General features: G+C 41.2%; 1 protein-coding gene across 5 annotated transcripts in view; it reads right to left on the bottom strand.

The window, feature by feature from the left end:
• ctu2 (cytosolic thiouridylase subunit 2 homolog (S. pombe)) overlaps window positions 1-22,189 on the bottom strand; it is a 60,956-nt gene that overhangs the window by 8,813 nt on the left and 29,954 nt on the right. For all 5 annotated transcript variants that reach the window (XM_069901238.1, XM_069901240.1, XM_069901239.1 and 2 more), the window contains 4 exons: window positions 20,504-20,564; window positions 9,617-9,726; window positions 9,115-9,470; window positions 7,571-7,706 (listed from right to left, as the gene is read on the bottom strand). In XM_069901238.1, coding sequence (XP_069757339.1) covers window positions 7,571-7,706; window positions 9,115-9,470; window positions 9,617-9,726; window positions 20,504-20,564 — 663 coding nt within the window. The remainder of the gene's footprint in view (window positions 1-7,570; window positions 7,707-9,114; window positions 9,471-9,616; window positions 9,727-20,503; window positions 20,565-22,189) is intronic.

Below are 22,189 nucleotides of genomic sequence, written 5' to 3'. Positions count from 1 at the left end.
CAATGGAAAGCATTCACAGATCTAATGGAGAAATTGCAAAAATCGTTTATACTGGTTTATTTTTATGCCAAACTGAAAAAGGTGACTCAACCGTGGATAACAAGGGAAATTAGAGACAGGATTAGGTCTAAAGAGAGAGCATATCAATTGGCCAAAAAAAGTACCACAACCGAAGACTGGGAGCAGTTCAAGATGCACCAAAGGAGGACAAAGGGATTAATCAAGAGAGCAAAATAAATTACGAAAGTAAGCTTGCGGCAAATATAAAAACCGACTGCAAAAGCTTTTATAAATATGTCAAGAGGAAAAGATTGGTGAAATCCAGAGTAGGTCCTTTGCAGTCGGAATCAGGGGAATATATAATGGGGAATAAGAAAATGGCAGACCAATTAAATTCTTACTTTAGTTCTGTTTTTACAAGAAAGGATACAAATAACCTCACAAGGATGTTGGGAAACATAGAGACTAATGCAAGGGAGGAACTGAAAGAAATCAGTATCTCTAAGGACATGGTCTTGGGGAAATTGATGGGATTGAAGGCAAATAAATCCCAAGGGCCTGATAATCTACATCCTAGGGTACTTAAGGAAGTGGCCATTCAGATAGCAGATGCTTTAAGAATTATTTTCCAGAACTCGATAGACTCAGGATCAGTACCCATGGATTGGAGGGTAGCTAATGTTACCCCATTATTTAAAAAGGGGGGTAGAGAAAAAGTGGGGAATTATAGGCCGGTGAGCCTTACATCAGTAGTGGGCAAAATGATGGAATCCATTATTAAGGATGTAATAGCGGAGCATATGACTAGCAGAGAAGGGATCGGACGGAGTCAACATGGATTTACAAAAGGTAAATCGTGCTTGACAAATCTATTGGAATTCTTTGAGATGGTGACAGGTAAAATAGATGGGGGAGAGCCAGTGGATGTAGTGTACCTGGACTTCCAAAAGGCCTTCGATAAGGTCCCGCATAAACGACTGGCTTACAAAATCAAGGCTCATGGGATTGGGGCCAAAGTATTGATGTGGATTGAGAACTGGCTGGCAGGTAGAAGACAGAGTTGGGATAAATGGCTCGTTTTCTGAGTGGCAGGCGGTGACCAGTGGGGTGCCACAGGGATCTGTACTGGGACCCCAGCTGTTCACAATTTACATTAATGATCTGGATGAGGGGATTGGATGTAATATCTCCAAATCTGCAGATGACACTAAGCTAGGAGGGGTTGTGTGCACAGAAGAGGGGGTCAGGAAACTCCAGTGTGATTTGGATAAATTGAGGGACTGGGCAGATCCATGGCAAATGCACTACAATGTGGATAAATGTGAGGTTATCCACTTTGGTAATACAACCAGAGGGCAGATTACTATTTGAATGGCAATAGATTAAGAGATGGGGAAGTGCAGAGAGACCTAGGGGTACTTGTACACCAGTCTCTGAAGGCAAGCATACAGGTACAGCAGGCAGTTAAAAAGGAAAATGGTATGTTGGCCTTCATATCAAGAGGGTTTGAGTATAGGAATAAGGATACCTTACTGCAGCTGCACAGGGCCTTGGTGAGACCCCACCTGGAGTATTGTGTGCAGTTTTGGTCACCTTATCTAAGGATGTTCTTGCAATGGAGGGAGTGCAGAGGCGATTCACCAGGCTGATACCTGGAATGGCAGGAATAACTTATGAGGAAAGATTGTGCAAATTGGGATTGTACTCGCTGGAGTTTAGAAGATTGAGAGGGGATCTCATAGAGACCTATAAAATTCTGGCAGGACTGGACAGAATGGATGCAGATGGGATGTTTCCAATGATGGGAAAATCCAGAACCCGGGGCCATGGTTTGAGGATAATAGGCAAACCATTTAGGACCGAGATGAGGAGGAATTTCTTTACCCAGAGGGTGGTGAATCTGTGGAATTCATTGCCACAGAGGGCAGTAGAGGCAGGTTCGTTAAATATATTTAAGAGGGAATTAGATATATTTCTTCAGTATAAGGGTATTAAAAGTTACGGAGAGAAGGCGGGGACGGGGTACTGAATTTTAAGATCAGCCATGATATCATTGAATGGCGGAGCAGGCTCGAAGGGTCGAATGACTTACTCCTGCTCCTATCTTCTATGTTTCTATGTTTTACCTGAATATTTTTGAAAAGTTTTAGATTAAGAATGACCCCATGTTATAAGATAAAGCATACAAATGGTTTTGATTTAAAAAAAAAGATTCCCAGCATAATCTAAAGTGAGAACAATATCAATGCTGTTGGTGTCTATGTTTACAAAATGTATAACAAATAGAATATTCAAATTCTTTTGGAATTAAAACGTTATCCTGATATTCACAGTAATGATCGAGCCATTCAAAAAGTTAAAACTTTTCATTAGTCTGATCAATAAAACTTACATTGTTAAGAAAATAAGATGCTTGAAATGCTCAGTAGGTCAGAATGTCTATGAAGACCTGAAACATTAAGGTTTGTTCTCTCCATAGATGTTCCCTGACCTACAGAGCATTTCAAAAGTCATACATATAGAAGCAGGTCTTTCAGCCTGCCATGTTCTACACAAATCACTCTGCATTAGTACTTTGTGCAAATCCTTGACAATTGACAGGTGAAGCAGCAGGCCAGAGGGTGGTGAATTTGTGGAATTCGTTCCCACAGCCAGCTGTGGAGGTCAAGACACTGGGTATATTTAAAGTGGAGATTGATAGGTTCTTGATTAGTAAGGGTGTCAAGGGTTATGGGAAGAAGGTAGGGGTATGGAGTAAAGAGACATCAGCCATGATTTGAATGGTGGAATGGACTCGATGGGCTGAATGGCCTAATTTGCTCCCATGTCTCATCAATGAGAGAAAAAGAATTTTTAGTCTTTTTAAGCTGAAAATCTGTAACGCGACCTTATAGTCTCTCATTAGAAATGAAATATTTTAGTTTGGGACAGCAATCATGGGTTTGTTCCAACCAAACTTATTGTTCAGATAATGGTGTCTGCAAAGCAGTTCAAAGTCTCCAATACCAGACAGGACAGACCAGAGGGCTTTGTCTACTGGGGCTATATGGATGGAGTTGAGGAACAGGAAATGCAGAACCACACTTAAGGGGTTGTATTTAAGACCGTCCAATAGTCAGCGAGAATTGGAGGAGCAAATCTGTAGAAAGATACCAGATAGCTGCAGGAAACATAAGGTTATAGGAGATTTTAACTTTCCACATAGTGACTGGGAAACCATACTGTAAAAGGGATGGATAGCTTGGGGATTGTCAAATGTGTTCAGGTAAGCTCTCCAAATTATAATATAGAGGTACCAAATGGAGTTAGTAAAATACTGGATCTATTAGGAAATGAGACAGGACAAGTGACAGAAGAATATGTAGGGGATCATAATTTCACTAGTTTTAAGTTAATTATGGATAGGGCTGGTCCTTGGGTTGAGATTCTAAATTGGAGAAGGCTCATTTTGAGAAAATAATTAAGGATGTAGAGGGTATGGATTGGAATCATTTTTTTCTGCAAGGATGTGTTCGGTACGTGGAAAGGTTTCAAAGGTGAAATTTTAAGAGTGCAGAATTTGTATTTTCCAGTCAGGATTAAATGCAAAGCTAACAGGCATAGGAAATCTGGTTAAGAAGAAGAGAGGTGTATAGCAGATATAGGCAACAAGAAGCAAATGAGGTACTTGTGAACTATAAAAAATGCAAGAAAAATCTTGAAAAAGGAAATCAGAAAGACTAAAAGAAGACTTGAAGTTGCTTTGGCTGACAATATGAAGGAAAATCCTAAGGGTTGCTACAGAAATATTAAGAGCAAAAAGGATAACAAGGGACAAAATTTGTCCCTTTGAAGATCAGAATGGTTGGCTATGTATGGAGCCTGAAGAGATGGGGGAAATCTTAAATGGGTATTTTGCATCAGTATTTACTCAGGAAAGCCCAGTACCTCTTCAGTAGATTGCAGTATGGCAGTCTTCAGCTGATCCCAGAGGGTTTCAGGGGACGAGTCCATGAGGCGGATTGCATCCTCGAGCTTTGCTTTGAGGTTTGCCTAGAAGTTTCCTCTCACTTCGTCTGACTGCAAGTTTCCAACATTGAACCTCTTTCTGAGGGCTTTACTGTTCCTGGACTTTGGCTTGAAGTGAAGGTTGAGCTTGCAGCGAACAAGCCGGTGGTCAGTGTGGCATTCCGCGATGGGCATGACCCTGGTGTGGAGCACATCTCGTTTGTCTCTTTCTCGCACCAGGACGTAGTCCAGGAGGTGCCAGTGCTTGGATCGGGGATGCATCCAGGTAGTCTTCAGGCTGTCCCTCTGCTGAAAAAGGGTGTTTGTAATGACAAGCCGCTGTTCTGCGCAGAGCCTATCTCGGCTGCACCATTTCATCGGATGCAAGGATCAACAACGAGATAGACAACAGACTCGCCAAGGCAAATAGCACCTTTGGAAGACTACACAAAAGAGTCTAGAAAAACAACCAACTGAAAAACCTCACAAAGATTAGCGTATACAGAGCCGTTGTCATACCCACATTCCTGTTTGGTTCCGAATCATGGGTCCTCTACCGGCATCACCTACAGCTCCTAGAACGCTTCCACCAGCGTTGTCTCCGCTCCATCCTCAACATTCATTGGAGTGACTTCATCTCCAACATCGAAGTACTCGAGATGGCAGAGGCCGACAGCATCGAATACACACTGCTGAAGATCCAACTGCGCTGGGTAGGTCACGTCTCCAGAATGGAGGACCATCGCCTTCCCAAGATCGTGTTATATGGCGAGCTCTCCACTGGCCACCGAGACAGAGATGCACCAAAGAAGAGGTACAAGGACTGCCTAAAGAAATCTCTTGGTGCCTGCCACATTGACCACCGCCAGTGGGCTGATATCGCCTCAAACCGTGCATCTTGACGCCTCACAGTTCGGCGGGCAGCAACCTCCTTTGAAGAAGACCGCAGAGCCCACCTCACTGATAAAAGACAAAGGAGGAAAAACCCAACACCCAACCCACCAATTTTCCCTTGCATCCGCTGCAACCGTGTCTGCCTGTCCCGCATTGGACTTGTCAGCTACAAACGAGCCTGCAGCTGTCGTGGACATTACCCCTCCATTAATCTTCGTCCGCGAAGCCAAGCCAAAGAAAGAAAAGATACTCAGGAAACAGACACAGAGTCAAGAAAGAAAAGATTCTCAGGAAACAGACACAGAGTCAAGGGAAATTTGGAAAACCAGCAGTGAGGTCATGGAACCTATACAGATTAAAGTAGAAGAGGTGCTTGTTGTCTTACAGCAAATAAGGGTGGATAAATTCCCAGCACCTGACAAGATATAGGCCAATGAGCCTGATGTCAGTAGTTGGTAAATTATTAGAAGGTGTTCTAAGAGACAAGATATGCAAGTATTTGTATAGTCAGGGAATGATTAAGGATAGCCAACATGGCTTTGGAAGGTCGTGTTTAACCAAACGTAGAGTTTTTTTGAGGTTACCAGGAAAGTTGTTGAAGGAAAGTCAGTGGATGTTGACCAAATGGACTTTAGTAAGGCCTTTGTTAAGGTTCCACATGGGAGGTTAGTCAGGATAGTACAGTTGCTCGGTATTCATAGTGAGGTAGTAAACTGGATTTGACATTGGCTATATGGGAGAAGCCAGTGAGTGCTAGTGGATGATTACTTCTCAGACTGGAGGCTTATGACAAGTGGTGTGCCTCAGAGATCAGTGCTAGGACCATTGTTTGTCATCTATATCAATGATCTGATGATAATGTGGTAAATTGGATCAGCAGGTTTGCAGGTGACAAAGATCAGAGACATTGTGGACAGTGAGGAAGGCTTTCAAAGCCTGCAGAGAGATCTGGATTAGCTGGAAGAATGGGCACTAAAATGGCAGATGGAATTTAATACAGGCAAGTGTGAGGTGTTGCATTTTGAAAGGACATACCCGTTAAATGATAGGGCATGAGGAGTGGGGTAGAACATCTGGGAATCTGGGAATACAGATACATAATTCCCTGAAAGTGGCATCACAGATAGGGTTGTAAAGAGTGCTTTTGGCATATTGGCCTTCATAAATAAAAGTATTGAGTTTAGGAGTTGATGTAAAGGTAAAGTTGTATAATTCATTGGTGAGGCCAAATTTGGAGTATTAGTCACCTAACTACAGGAAAGATATCAAAAAGATAGAAAGAGTGCAGAGAAGATTTACTAGGATGTTGCCCAGACTTCAGGAACTGAGTTACAGGGAAAGATTAAACAGGTTAAGATTTTATTCCCTAGAGTGCAGAAGAATGAGGGGAGATTTGATAAAGGTATACAAAATTATGAGGGCATAGACAGAGTAAATACGGTATATATAGGTCATAGGTGAAGAGTGAAAGGTGAAAGCTTAAGGGTAACATTTGGGAGAACTTTTTCACACAGAGAGTAGTGGGAGTATGGAATGAGCTACAAGCTGAGGTGGTGAATGCAAGCTCAATTTTAACATTCAAGAAAAATTTAGACAGATACATGAATGGGAGGGGTATAGAGGGCTATGAACTGGGTACAGGTTAGTGGGACTAGGCAGAATAATAGTTTGGCACAAACTTGAAGGGCTGAAGGATCTGTTTTCTGTGCTGTAACGTCCTATGTACAATTATGGCCTCTATACCTGAAAAAAAACCCCACAAATGCTGGGGAAACTCAGCAGGTCAAACAATGCCTTTATGTAGCAAAGGTAAACATACATCATCAATGTTTTGGGCTTGAGTATCTCCAGCATTTGTGTGTTTCTTCACTTAACCACAGTGTCAACAGAATCCTGTGTTTTACCTCTGACCTCTATATCTAGAATGGTCAGCAATTTTTTAAAATACATTTTGAAATGAATTGTGACATTGATTAGTTGATGCAAATATTTTCTTTGTTTAAAGATGCTGTTTGCCCACATTTCAGATTTATTTTCAGAGTACATACATGACATCACATACAACTTTGAGATTCCTTTTTCCTGCAGGCAGAACTAATTGGTAGTGCAAAAATTAACTGTACAGAGCATAAAAATGTAATCAAAAGAACTGTAAACAGATATAAAATGCAAACAAACTGACTATACAATAAAGGGAGAGTAAAGATGATCAATAAAGTGCACAAATAAGAATCCTTAAATGAGTCCCTGATTAAGTTTGTTGTTGAGGAGTCTGATGATGGAGGGGTAGCAGCTATTCTTGAACCTGCTGGTGTGAGTCTTGTGGCACCTGCGCCTCTTTCCTGATGGCAGCAGCAAGAAGAGGGTGTGCTGGGTGGTGAGGGTCTTTGATGATTGCTGATGTCCTCCGACGGCAGCATTCACTGTAGATGTACTCATTAGTGGGGAGGGTATTGCCTGTGATGTCCTGGGCTGTGTCCACTACCTTTTGGAGGGCTTTATGCTCAGGGGTATTGGTGTTTCCATACCAGACCATAATGCAGCTGATCAGCACTTTCCACCACACCACTATAGAAATTTGCCAGGGTTTTTGATGTCATAAAAACCTCTGCAAACTCCTGAGGCGGTACATCTATCATCAAGTTAGCTTTTTTTTAAAAAAACTTCCTATATATAGTTTACTCCTTACTGTATCGATGGCAAGCGAAGCTCCACGTCCCAATGAAATGTTAGTTAGAAGTTTTACTGCCAATCGGGTACAGCTATCTCCCATCATTATTTTCGTGTAACCTTTGATCCTCGCGGTGTACAAAAGCAGATGATGTCTGTTAAGAAAGGTATTTTTGAGCAATTTAAAGTTTGCCTTGACCTGAAAAAGTAATATTCAAAAGATTTCTGCCATAGTTTCACATTTGCTTACACATGGAGCTGGAAAAGAATTTGCAGAAGCAAGCCTTGAAAGTATGAAAGAATTGTGCTTGGCAATGACTGCTTTCATTGACATGCAACAATCCAGACTGTGACATGAACATTGGCCTCTGAGGCTATGTCCAAGAAGGAAGTCTGCACCCATCAAACCACAGCAATGCTACTATGCGCAGCTTCAGAAGAGGGAGACTTAAAAACAGAATAGAGGAGAATTTTTAGAATCCTATCGAGTGACCTAACTTCAGTGCCTGAAAATAGCGTGAAAAATATAGGACTGTTTCCCTTATAGCAGAAAAAGTAAATGGCAGATGATCTGATAAAAGTCTCGTATTATGAGAGGTTTAAGGGACTCGTGCTAAACAGTTATTCGCCAAATATTTAGGAGAGAGCTAAAGGTACAATTTTCCATGCAATTTGTTGAGATTTAAATTGGAATATCGGTTGGAAGCCAATTTCCCATAAATTAAAAAAGAACATGTATTTGAAGATGAGGAACAAGCAAAAAGAGGGAATATGAAAATAAACAATTGCACTCGTGAAGACCCAGCACAAGTTATTACCCAATGTGTGGCCTTTTTTCTGAAATTCAAGTTTCTATGAAAATTGGAAAACAAAGTGAGGAGAAAGGGGTTTTGATTACAGGAGGACTATGTATGGGACAGAACAGTGGCACTGCAATAGATCTTCAGCAACTGATGTGGTCTGTATTGAATTCTCCCTGTGACTGTGAGTTTCCCATGGATGCTCCAGTTTCCATCTACATCCCAAAAGCTTGCATGTTTGTGGGTTACATCATTAGCACAGCAGTCAGCGCGACACTATTACACTGCTAGCATCCCAGGCTCAAATCTGCCACTGTCTAGAAGAAGATTCTCCCTGTGACCTGTGTGGATTTTCCTCGGGTGCTCTGGTTTCCTCCCACCCTCCAAAATCGAACAGGGTTAGTAGGTTAATGGATGTAATCCGGCAGCATGGATTTCAATAGATGGAATCATCTGCTACCGTGTTGTAAATTAATTTAAATGGCTCCTAGTGTAAGGTAAATGATAGGATCCTGGGAAGGTTCATGGGAATCTGGAGAGAATAAATTGGGATTGGTGTAAATAGATCAGTGTGGACTCAGGGAACTAAAAAGCCTGCTTCTGTGTTTGATCTGTGTTTGATTCTATACACAATTATAGCGACATGCAGTAAAACCAGATACCAATAGTAGTTTTGAGGAGAGTTTACAAGGGCAGATCATAACCTCATAAATAAGCAAAATATGAAGATCTACTCCAAAGCAACATTCAGGTTTATTTTTACCGTAATGTTTGCAGCAATTCCTCTTTAGCAGTTAGAGTCTTTATTGAACTGAACAGTTCCTTTACTGCTTCTGTTTGTGCCGAGGTAAACTGCCATTTCCTACTGATGGAAGTTTCTGACAAGTTGTTCCTGGAATTCTCTTCGCTGCTGATTCCAAATTGAGCAAGTTTTGCTTGAATCTGATCTTCTGAATGTGTGACATCCAACTGCGTCACAACTGTAGGTTCTTGTTCTGCACCAACCAGGGTCTCTCTTTGTTTTTGTAGGAAACCATCAACTGCCTCTTTGTAGTTTTCACCATGGCTTGCAGGGCTGCAAGAAACACTGTTCAGCATGGAAGTTGGCAATTGAAATACCTGTAGAACAAAAGCAGTCAATTTGTTTCAGTACTTTGTAAATAAATAACAACACTTTCGCAGGATCTAAAACAAAACAAAATCTGAATTACTGTATTGTTAAAACTTTCACAATGTTGTAATGTTCAGGATAACGATAAAATTACCTCCTCTAAAAATACTATATGGTAAGGAAATCCTGAAGCCTGGAAAATATGTTCCAGCTGCAATAAAGTTTGTTGTCTTTCCTCCAGGCTCCTTCCACATACAGCTCCCTCTGTAGGTAAAAAACGAAATAGACAAAAAAAAAGTATGACTGTAAACATGCCTTATTTTAACCTCTGCAAGATTAGCGGTCTCTGCCACACTCACCACCATCAATTATTATCCATTCATAGTAAACAGACAATAAAGAAATAAAAATCAGAGCAAATCGTAAAGAAAATGTAAAAAAATACAAAATGACCATGAAACTGTTATCAAGGACTACAAAAATATTTTGTGGACTGAAAAAGACCACCAAAGAATATGCAAATTAAACTGAAATAATATCAAAGTAATGTAGCAGATTTATTGAATAGCTATTTTATTCTGTTTCTCCCTCAGATCCATGAAAGTAACAAGCTGAGAAAAACATTAGAAATAAGATTGTGAAAAAAAATCAACAAGATGAATTAAACTCAAGAATATAAATCCTATTTTAAATGCATTTCAGGTGTGATGGTCAATAAATATAATTCCTACTTTCAAAAAAAAGGGCATTGGGTCACCATCAACAATGGAAAAGAATAAAGAATTTTCATTCATAAATGAAAGTTAAAACAAAAGCTAAAACCAGAGGTGCAGAGGTGAATTTCATGCTTGACCTTCTCCACTGACCTTGAGGAATCAGAGTTTATCAGAAGATTGCAGTAGAAATATGGATTTTCAAGAATATGTAAACAGGCAGTAGCCACACAGATATTGGGAAGGCATGTGGAGATAGGGGTCAAAAAAAATGGCAGCACCGGAGCTACTGTAATGGCAGCACTGCCAGTGGTGTGGACCCAGGAGAGCAGGGAGCTGAAACACAGCACTGCTCCGAAGGGTTCAACCTCCTGGTCCTAATGCTGGTAGCTCCTTACATGTGTTAAACAGCCTGATAGACAAGTCAATAGTGTTTTAAAACTAAAATCCTGCAACCACAAGCCTGTGCACAAGATGGCAGCACCCTGTCTCAGCAGCAGCAATGAGAGGTTGCAGACTCTAGGGGAGCAGTGGACAGGTGCGAGGTACCAGAAGCGAGGCATCAGAAACAACCCTCTCCCCATTTCCCTGTTGAGAAGGAGCCAAGTTCATGAGAACCAGCTATCGGAATCGGGAGTCAAGAGAGTGCTGAGGGCAAGAAGGCCTCACGAAGAGCCCCAGGCACTGAAGTATCAGAGGTTTGGATCTGGAGCTCGGGTTGTCAATGGATCGAACAGGAGTCTGAGCAGCTGTAAAGGTGTTGCAGTGACTCTGAAAGGACTCTCTTCTACTTCTCTTTCTTTTGTACTCCAAGGGGTGCCGGGCGACACTAGTGCGACTCTGGCTTATGGCGGGCATAATGCAATTTCACATATTACATGTTCTGTACTATTAAATGACAATAATGGAATCTGGAATCTTAAAAGTAGTACAACTTGTATGAAGCTGGCACTGAGAGAGGGAAAGAAAATACCACAAGGATGAAGAAAGCTAGATTCCCAAAAGGTGAGAGAGATCTTTCAGAGATCACTGTTACAATCACCACTCTTCACAATTTATATTTACTATTTGGTCCAGAGAATCAGTAGTAGTTCCCAAATTTGCAAACAACATTAAATTGAGAGTATAGTTAATGCTAGGTAAGAATGACTGATACATTAATGAACTTGTACAACAGGCATTAATTGATAAAGATTAAAATTAAGAAAATATGGAAGGGGCATTTGGTAGGAAAAATAAAGAGACAAAATGTTGCTTGGATAATTATTTAAATGAGGCACCAAGGTTTTTAAAAAAAATTAATTACATTTCATAATTCAGTTTAATAAGGACATTAAAAAGCAATGAAGCATTAGGGTAAATTCAGGAGAATTGTAAAGCTAAATAACTTTAAGCTTGCATTGAACCTTGGTTGGACTACACATGCAGTTCTAGTTTCCATATTATACAAACATGCAGTAGCTCTGGAAATAGACCAAAAACATTCTTAGGGTGCTTAAAAACAGAGTATATACTAGTAGAGGAAGGAATTTGGTTCTAGAAAGAATGAAGGATGACTGGTGGGGGACTATTACAATATAAAAGAGCTTGATAGCATTGAAAATGCTTTAATTAATGGTATACAAAATTTTGAAAGGTGTACAAAACTATAATCAGAAAATATAAAATAATCATTGATACATCGAATAGAGAATTGGGTATAAATATCTCTAAATCTAGATAAGTGTGACTGACTGCCCTTAACATCAAAGTAAAAACACTCCCACAATGGAAGATGGTTATGGTTGTTGAGGTCAATCATCTATCCTCAGCACATCACCGTAGGGGTTTTGGAAGATGATATGAAGGTAAACCCAAATGGTTTCTACAAGCATATTAAGAGTAAAAGCATAGTAAGGGTCAAAACTAGTCCCCTAAAAGAAGAGTGGTTGTCTATGTGTGGAGCCTCACGAGATAGGGGAGATCTTAAAACAGTTTTTTTGCATCAGTATTTACTTAGGAAACTGGCATAATGTATAAGGAAGAAAGGGAAACAAGTAGTAGTGTCATGGAACAGCGAATAAGGGTAGATAAATCCTCTGGGCCTGACATGATAATCCCTCAGCCCTTGAGGGAAATTGCAGGGGCCCTGGCAGAAATATTTAAAATGTCCTTAGCCATGGGTGAGGTGCCAGAGGATTGGAGGGTAGCTCATGTTGTTACGTTGTTTAAAAAGGCTCCAAAAGTAAACTAGGAAATTACAGGCCGCTGAGCCTGATGATGTCAGTAGTAGGTAAATTATTGGAGGGAGTTCTGAGAGATCGGATAGACAAATATTTGGACAGCCAAAGGCTGATTAAGGTTAATCAGCATGGTTTTGTATGCAGTAGACCACTTTTAACAAACCTTAAGTTTTGAGGAGATTACCAAGAAACTAGATGAAGGTTGTGATGTTGTCTAGATAGACTTTAGTAAGTTCTTTGACAAGGTCCCACATGGGAGGTTAGTTCTGAAGGTTCAGACACTACGTATCCATGGAGAGAATGTAAATTGGATTCGAAATTGGCTGAATGGGAGAAGATAGAAAGTGGTAGTGAATGATTGCTTCTCAGACTGGAGGCCTGTTATTAGTGGTGTGCCTCAGGGATAGGTGCTGGGACCATTGTTGTTTGTTGTCTATACCAATGATCTGGATGATAATGTGGTAAATTAGATCAGCAAGTTTGCTGATGACACTAAGATTGGAGGTGTTGTGGACAGCGAGGAAGGCTTTCAAAACTTGCAGATCTGGACCTAGACCAACTGGAGAAATGGGCCAGATAATGGCAGGTGGAATTTAATGAAGACAAGGGCTACTCAGGAGGCTTTAAACTAGAATAGTTGGGGGAAGGGATGCAAATAAAGGAGAACAGCAAAAAGAGCGTTAGACTGTAAACAGAGAAGGTTTATAGGAAAGTTTGGGGGTGGATAGACAGGTGATTGAGAAGGAAAATCATCAGTACAGTAATGGAGGGGAGATGATGGAAAGAAATAACAGAGTTGACTGTAAAGAAAGGGTCAGAGAGAAAAATGTACAAAATCTCTGAAATGCATTTATTTTAATGCTAGGAGTATTGTAAGAAAGGTTAACGAGCTGAAGGTGTGGATAGACACTTGGCAGCGATTAGTGAGATGTGGTTGCAGGAGAGTTATGACTGGCAGCTAAATATTCCTGGATTTCACTGCTATAGGTGCGATAGAATTGGACGGGCAAGAGGGGGTGGTGTAGCATTGCTTCTCAAGGAAAGTATTACAGCGGTGCTTAGATGAGATTGATTGGAGGTCTCGTCAAGGGAGGCAGTATGGGTGGAATTGAAAAATGGGAAAGGAGAAGTTACACTTATAGGGGTGTATTATAGACTACCTAGTGGGGAGTGAGAAATAGAAGAGCAAATTTGTAAGGAAATAGCAGATATTTGTAATAAGAACAGGGTTGTGTTAGTGGGGAATTTCAATTTTCCTAATATAGATTGGGAAACACATTCTGTGAAAGGGCTGGATGGATTATAATTTGTAAAAGATGTGCAGGATAATATTTTGCAGCAATACATTGAGGTACCCACTAGAGAAGAGGCAGTATTGGATCTACTGTTGGGGAATGAGATAGGGCAAGTGTCAGAGTTATGTGTTGGAGAGCACTTCGGATCCAGTAATCATAGTACCATTAATTTCAATATAATTACGGAAAGGGATAAGTCTGGTTCAAAGATTGAGGTTTTTGAGTGGGGAAAAGCCAGATTTGAATAGATGAGAAAGGATTTGTGAGGAGTGGATTGGGAGAATTTGTTTTATGGGAAGGATATAGAGGAGAATTGGAGGTCTTTTAAGTGAGATTTTGAGTGTACAGAATCTTTATGTTCCTGTTAGGATGAAATACGAAGCCAAAAGTTCAAGAGAGCCATAGTTTTCAAGGAATATTCGAAATTTGGTTCAAATAAAAAGGTAGGCCCACATTAAATACAAGAAACAAATTGTCAACAAAATGATTGGAAAAATCCACTGATTGTAAAAAGAATCTTAAGAAATTAGGAAAGTGAAAAGAAGGTACAAGATGCCTATAGCAAACAGTGAAAATAATTCTGAAGGGTTTTTACAAATTGCTCCCTTAGAGAATCAGAGCGGACAAATGTGCTCCGAGCCAAATGAGATGGGTGAGATATTGAACAAGTTCTTTTCTTCTGTATTCAAAGGGAGAGATATTGAATTGTGCAGGATAAGGGAAGCAAAGGGGTAATTATGGAAAATGTAGTGATAAGGAATGAAAGGGTATTGGAGCTTTTGAAGCATATCAAAATGGATGTCTCCAGGTCCCAATGGGATTTTCCCCAGGACCTTGAGGGAAGTCGGGGAAGAAATAGCAGAGGGTCTGACAGTGATTTTTTACAAATCATTAGAGAGGGGCATAGTGCAGTAGGACTGGCGATTCTCACACATGGTTCCCTTGTTTAAAAAGGAACAAGCCTGGCAATTATAAGCCTGCAAGTTTGACTAACAGAAATTATTCTTAGAGATAATATATGTTAAGTATGTAGAGAGACAGGGTCTGAACAGAAATACTCAACACGGGGTTGTGCGTGGAAGGTTGTTTGACAAATCTTCTTAAATTTTTTGAGGAGGTGACTAGGAAGGTTGATGAGGGTAGAGCAGTAGATGTTGTCTATATGGATTTCTTTAAGGTCTTCGATAAGGTTCCAGATGGAAGATTGGTAAGGAAGGTTCAGGCGCTAGGTATTAATTTTGAGATAGTCAAATGGGTTCAACAGTGGCTAGAAGGTAGATGCCAGAGTCATGGTGAATAAATGTCTGTCAGGATGGAGGCCAATAACAAGCGGTGTGCCTTAAGGATCAGTTCTGGGTCCCTTGTTATTTGTCATTTATTTGGATGATGGAGTGGTACACTGGATTAGTAAATATGTGGATGATACAAAGATAGGTGTAATTGTGGATAGTGAAGATGGTTTTCAGAGACTGCAGAAGGATTTGGACTGCGTAGAAGAGTGGGCTGAAAGATAGCAGATGGAGTTTAATACTGAAAAGTGTGAAGTACTTCATTTTGGGACAAATAATCAAAACAGAACATATGCAGTGAAGGGGAGGGCATTGAAGAATGCAGAAGAACAGAAAGATCTAGGAATAATAGTTCGTTCTTTGAAGGTAGAATCTCATGTGGATAGAGTGATGAAGAAAGCTTTTGGTATGCTGGCCTTTATAAATCAAAGTATAGAATATAGGAGTTGGGAAGTGATGTTGAGACTATTCAAGGCATCGGCGAGGCCAAATTTAGAATACTATGTACAGTTCTGGTCACCATATTATAGGAAGGATATCAATAAGGTAGAGAGGGTGCTGAGAAGATTTACTAAAATGTTGCCTGGATTTCAGAATCTAGATTACAAAGAAAGTAGATTAGGTCTTTATTAATTGGAGCATAGAAGGTTGAGAATGAGAGGGATAGATAGAGTAGATGTGAATAGGCTCTTCCCCTTGAGGGTAGGTGAGATTCAAACAAGAGGTCACGAGTTAAGAGTTAGGGGGCTTAAGTTTAGAAGCAACATGAGGGGGATCTTCTTCACTCAGAGAGTGGTGGCTGAGTGGAATGCCCACCGGAAGAGGTGGTCACAGCAAAGCCAATTTTGTCATTTAAGGAAAAGTTGTATATGGATGAGAGGGGATTGGAGGGTTATGGGCAAAGTGCAGATAGGTGGAACTAGACAAGATCACTTAGATCGGTACAGACTACAGAGACCGAGATGACCTGTTTCCGTACTGTAATTGTTATATGGTTATACAAGTGTGAGATGTTGCATTTTGGAAGGACAAACCAAGGTAGGACGTACACAGTAAATGGTAGGGCACTGAGGAGTGCAGAGGAACAAAGGGATCTGGGAATACAGATACATAATTCCCTGAAAGTGGTGTCACAGGTAGACAAGGTTGTAAAGAAAGCTTTTGGCATCTTGGCTTTCATAATCAAAGTATTGAGTATAGGAGTTGGGATGTTATGATGAGATTGTACAAAACATTAGGGAGACCAAATTTGGAGTAATGTGTGCAGTTTTGATTGCCTATCTACAGGAAGGATATCAGTGAGATTGAACGAGTGCAGAGAAGATTTACTATGATGTTGCTGGGTCTTCAGGAGTTGAGTTAGAGGAAAACATTAAACAGGCTAGGACTTTATTACATGAAGTGTAGAAGAATGAGGGGAGATTTGATAGAGGTTTATAGACAGAGTGAATACGAGTAGGCTCTTTCCACTCAGATTAGGAGATAAATATGAGAGGACATGGCTTTAGGGTGAAAGGGGAAAGGTTTAGGGGGGGAATATTAGGGGGAACTTCTTCATTCAGAGGTGGGAGTGTGGAACAACCTGCCATCTGACGTGGTAAAGCTGGTGCCATCTGACGTGGTAAAGCTGGTGCCATCTGACGTGGTAAAGCTGGTGCCATCTGACGTGGTAAAGCTGGTGCCATCTGACGTGGTAAAGCTGGTGCCATCTGACGTGGTAAAGCTGGTGCCATCTGACGTGGTAAAGCTGGTGCCATCTGACGTGGTAAAGCTGGTGCCATCTGACGTGGTAAAGCTGGTGCCATCTGACGTGGTAAAGCTGGTGCCATCTGACGTGGTAAAGCTGGTGCCATCTGACGTGGTAAAGCTGGTGCCATCTGACGTGGTAAAGCTGGTGCCATCTGACGTGGTAAAGCTGGTGCCATCTGACGTGGTAAAGCTGGTGCCATCTGACGTGGTAAAGCTGGTGCCATCTGACGTGGTAAAGCTGGTGCCATCTGACGTGGTAAAGCTGGTGCCATCTGACGTGGTAAAGCTCGTGCCATCTGACGTGGTAAAGCTCGTGCCATCTGACGTGGTAAAGCTCGTGCCATCTGACGTGGTAAAGCTCGTGCCATCTGACGTGGTAAAGCTCGTGCCATCTTCGGTTTTAAGAATAAATTGAATGGATACGTGTATGGGAGAAGTCTGGAGGGTTATGGACTGGGTGCAGGTCAACGGGACTAGCGGAATAATATTTTGGCACAGACTAGAAGGGCCAAATGCCCTGTTTCTGCTGTAGTGTTCTATGGTTCTATCTCCATCTACCTCACCAATGACATATTCCAAGTTTAGAAGTGATGATATGTGCTACAGTTTGGTATCATTAATTTCCTTTGCAACCCCTTAGTATGAAGTAGTCCATGCTTACGTGCGCAAGATCTAGGCGATATTTAGCCACAAGCTGATATGCAGTAATTAACATGGTCAGAAAGGTTTCAGGCAGTGGCCAGCAACAATCATCTACCCTTGATATCCAATGACATTACCCTCATCACCACCATCCTGGAGGTCACCTTCCTCCAGATTATTGTAGCCACAAAAACAGATCAGATTCTGACGTATCCTGTGACGAGTGACTATTTCGCCAAAAAGTTTTTCCCTCAACTATTCAACACAAGTCAGCAGCGTTATGGAATGCTCTCCACTTGAAACGAGAATTACTCTCAAGAGCGACACATCTTTAACAAAAAAGTCACCTTCATTGGCATCCCATCAATTATTGTGAACATTTATTTCTTCCACCATTGTTACACAATGGCTGTAGTGTAAACTACCTATGGCAGTCACTCAACCTACTTCAGCAGCATCTCCCAAACCTATGACCTTTACCACATGGGACAAATGCAGAAATGCTAACTCACCACCAGTAGGTTCTCCACTAAGTTGGACATCATTCTGATTTGCAAATATATTCACATTTCTCATCACTTCCAACTCTCAGAGTAATCCCATTCCTCCCCATTATTTCTTAGTAATCTTATCTCTCATGGAAAAATGCCTGGACAAATGAAGAGATGGGAGGATATGTATGTGGAGGATGAGTGCCAGCCCAGACCAGGTTTTAGCCCAAGTATCCTGCTTCTGAGCAGCAGATTCCATTTCCCTTCCTGACTTTTGTATTTCACCAAGTAAAAAAAGTGCACCAAATCCTTTTTTTAACCTTCCTCCATTATTATTATTAATCAACTATTCTTCAACCCTGAACATTGATTTAAAAATGCTTGTCATCATTCTGATGCAGGTACACAATTTCATGAATTTCTATCCATGCAATTTCCTGCTCTGCATAGCATAGTGGGTCTTTTGTCTCACTGGTCCATGTCAACTTTCACTAATCCCACCTGAGCAGATTAATTCCATATCCCATTATGCCTTGCTAGTTCAAAATGCCTCTTAAGTGTTGTTGCCATTCTTTTCTCCACCACCTTCCCTGGCAGCTCATTCCAGATACCCACTGCTCTTTGTGGAAAAAAATATCTCAATTCCTTTTAAACCTCCTTGCTCTCATATTAAACTTAGTTTTAGGCACACCTGCCACTTTGGCTATCTACCTTATGTCTCTCAATTTTATGTACTTCTATTGCTTTGTTCAATTGAAAACACACCAAACCTATCCAATCTATCTTTATAACTCAAGCCTTCCAATTCAGGCCACATCCTTATGAAATATTTCTTCTTCTTTCTCTTTGGCTTGGCTTCGCGGACGAAGATTTATGGAGGGGGGTAAATGTCCACGTCAGCTGCAGGCTCGTTTGTGGCTGACAAGTCCGATGCGGGACAGGCAGACACGGTTGCAGCGGTTGCAGGGGAAAATTGGTTGGTTGGGGTTGGGTGTTGGGTTTCTCTAATCACATAGTTACATGAAGTGTAACAACTAGAACTGCATACATTACTGCAAACGTAGCCTAACCAATGTTTTCATACAACTGTATCAGACATTGTAATTCTTGTACTCAATGACTCTGTTAATGAAGGTGAGCATGCCATACCCCTTCTTCACCATCTTGTGTCTCCACTTTCAGGGAACTATGTACTGTTTCTCTAAGTCTCTTGGTTCAACAACATTCCTCAAGGCTCTGCCATTTATTGCGTATGTCCTGTTCTGGTTTAACTTCCCAAAATACAATTACTTTGGACTTCTCTGAGTTAACTTCCTTTGCCCATTTTCCCAGTTGATCAATATTATTTTGTAATCTTAGAAATGAATGGTTTTGTATTTTTTATTTGTTACTCACCTCTTAAATGCACATATTTATTTATGCCTTCTCCAAGATCTCACCTTTTCTTTCACCACTTCACTTATACCCATTTTATAATTTCCTTGTTGCGTAAATGTCAAACATTCACATGATTACTACATTTGTGTTTCAGTATTAATAACACTATATTGAAGAGATCAATTTACAATCCAGCAGTTCCCACCTAAGTCAGATATCCATACAGTGTTCTGTGGAAAACTACAGCACTCTTTTCAAAAACAAAAGTGCTGTATAAACTACAATGATAAGAAAAGAAATACATCAATGACTACTTGGCTCAGTACGTCAACACCATTTACAAATTCGCTGACAATACCATGGTAGTCGGTTCTTATAAAAAGGGGTGATGAGTCAGCATGCAAGAGGGAGATTGAAAATGTGACTGAATGGTGCACCAACAACCTCACTCTCAAATGTCACCAAAACCAAGGAACTGATTGTTGACTTCAGGAAGGGAAAACAAGAGATGTAAGATCCAGTGATTATTGGGGGAATCAGAAGTGGAGAGGGTGAGCAAATTTGAGTTTTTGGGAGTCATTATCTTGGAGGATCTTTCTGGACCTAACGCACAAATGGCATAATGAAGAAAGCATGTCAGTGCCTCTATTTCCTCAGGAATTTGCGGAGGCTTGGTATGACACCAGAAACCCTGGAAAATTTCTAGATGTGTGGTGAAAAGTGTGCTGACTGGCTGCATCACAGTCTGGTATGGGAACACCAATAGCCCTGAGTGGAAAGCCCTGCAAAACATACTGGACAGAGCCCACGACATTACCGGTAAAACCTTCTCCACCACTGAGAACATCTACGGGAAACGCTGCCATTGGAGAACAGCAGCAATCATCAACAATCCACACCTCCTAGCACACACGCTGTTCTCACTTCTACAATCAGGGAAGAGGTAGAGGTGTCACAAGACTTGAACCACTAGGTTCAAGCACAGCAGCTACCCCTCCACCATCAGACTCCTCAACAACAATTCAGACTCATTTAGGGAGTATTACTTTTCCACATTTAAGAGGCAATATTTTTTTCTGCATTGCACAGTTTATTTACATGTATACATATCTTATTGCATAGTTTTTCTGCACATCGCCTGCAGGAAAAAGAATGTCAGGACTGTATGTGATGTCATGTATGTACTCAGATAATCAATGTGAACTTTGAACTAAAATTGCCCACTTCCTTTTAGTCAGAGGAGGGAATTATTTCATACTCTACCGTCTATATGGACTATCCCAGGAGAAAAACGCAATTTCTTTGGAGCTTCTCTAGACAAACCCTAGAAGAGAAATAAGAGTTTACTATATTTTGCTAATATAAATCTACCTACCATGAGTACAAAGACATCTTATTTAAAGGGTTATCTTCATCAATGATAAGAATGTACTAACTTTCCAATTTAAAACAATCGTATTGGGTAACTATCATAACTTTTAACTTCAGCCAAATATTGCAGTAAAATCGGAGATGTCTCAAATTTGAGTCAAAGGATTATAATGAAAATACTGCACAATAAAACACAACTCAATCTTAACAGCACTGAGTTTTTGATGAGTTTACGGATAGAGTATCTTCGGTGATGTATCATAAAGGCCCTGTTTGACTTGCTGAGTTTCTCCAGTATTTGTGTGTTTTTTCACTTAACCACGCTGTCAATAGAATCCTACTCTTTGCAGATGATGCCGCTTTAGTTGCCCATTCAGAGCCAGCTCTTCAGCGCTTGACGTCCTGCTTTGCGGAAACTGCCAAAATGTTTGGCCTGGAAGTCAGCCTGAAGAAAACTGAGGTCCTCCATCAGCCAGCTCCCCACCATGACTACCAGCCCCCCCACATCTCCATCGGGCACACAAAACTCAAAACGGTCAACCAGTTTACCTATCTCGGCTGCACCATTTCATCAGATGCAAGGATCGACAATGAGATAGACAACAGACTCGCCAAGGCAAATAGCGCCTTTGGAAGATTACACAAAAGAGTCTGGAAAAACAACCAACTGAAAAACCTCACAAAGATAAGCGTATACAGAGCCGTTGTCATACCCACACTCCTGTTCGGCTCCGAATCATGGGTCCTCTACCGGCACCACCTACGGCTCCTAGAACGCTTCCACCAGCGTTGTCTCCGCTCCATCCTCAACATCCATTGGAGCGCTCACACCCCTAACGTCGAGGTACTCGAGATGGCAGAGGTCGACAGCATCGAGTCCACGCTGCTGAAGATCCAGCTGCGCTGGATGGGTCACGTCTCCAGAATGGAGGACCATCGCCTTCCCAAGATCGTATTATATGGCGAGCTCTCCACTGGCCACCGTGACAGAGGTGCACCAAAGAAAAGGTACAAGGACTGCCTAAAGAAATCTCTTGGTGCCTGCCACATTGACCACCGCCAGTGGGCTGATAACGCCTCAAACCGTGCATCTTGGCGCCTCACAGTTTGGCGGGCAGCAGCCTCCTTTGAAGAAGACCGCAGAGCCCACCTCACTGACAAAAGGCAAAGGAGGAAAAACCCAACACCCAACCCCAACCAACCAATTTTCCCTTGCAACCGCTGCAATCGTGTCTGCCTGTCCCGCATCGGACTGGTCAGCCACAAACGAGCCTGCAGCTGACGTGGACTTTTTACCCCCTCCATAAATCTTCGTCCGCGAAGCCAAGCCAAAGAAAAGAAGAAAGATATATATATATATATAGTATATATAGTACCCTCTCCTCTATTTTTATCTTGTTCTAATCTGGTCCAATCTGGTTTTTCCCTTGTTTGAAAAAAATCTGATAGATATCTTAATTGTGCTGCTCTATAATAATTCTTAAAGTTTGGTAGCTGCAAACCACCTTGTTTGTACCATTCTGTTAATTTATCTAACGCTATCCTCGGTTTCCCCCCTTTCCATAAGAATTTCCTTAT

Source organism: Narcine bancroftii, chromosome 10 (genome assembly GCF_036971445.1).
Source record: "Narcine bancroftii isolate sNarBan1 chromosome 10, sNarBan1.hap1, whole genome shotgun sequence".
NCBI classification, from domain to species: domain Eukaryota; kingdom Metazoa; phylum Chordata; class Chondrichthyes; order Torpediniformes; family Narcinidae; genus Narcine; species Narcine bancroftii.
The sequence above is the reverse complement of the archived record's forward strand: the minus strand, read 5'-3'. Positions and strand labels throughout refer to the sequence as shown.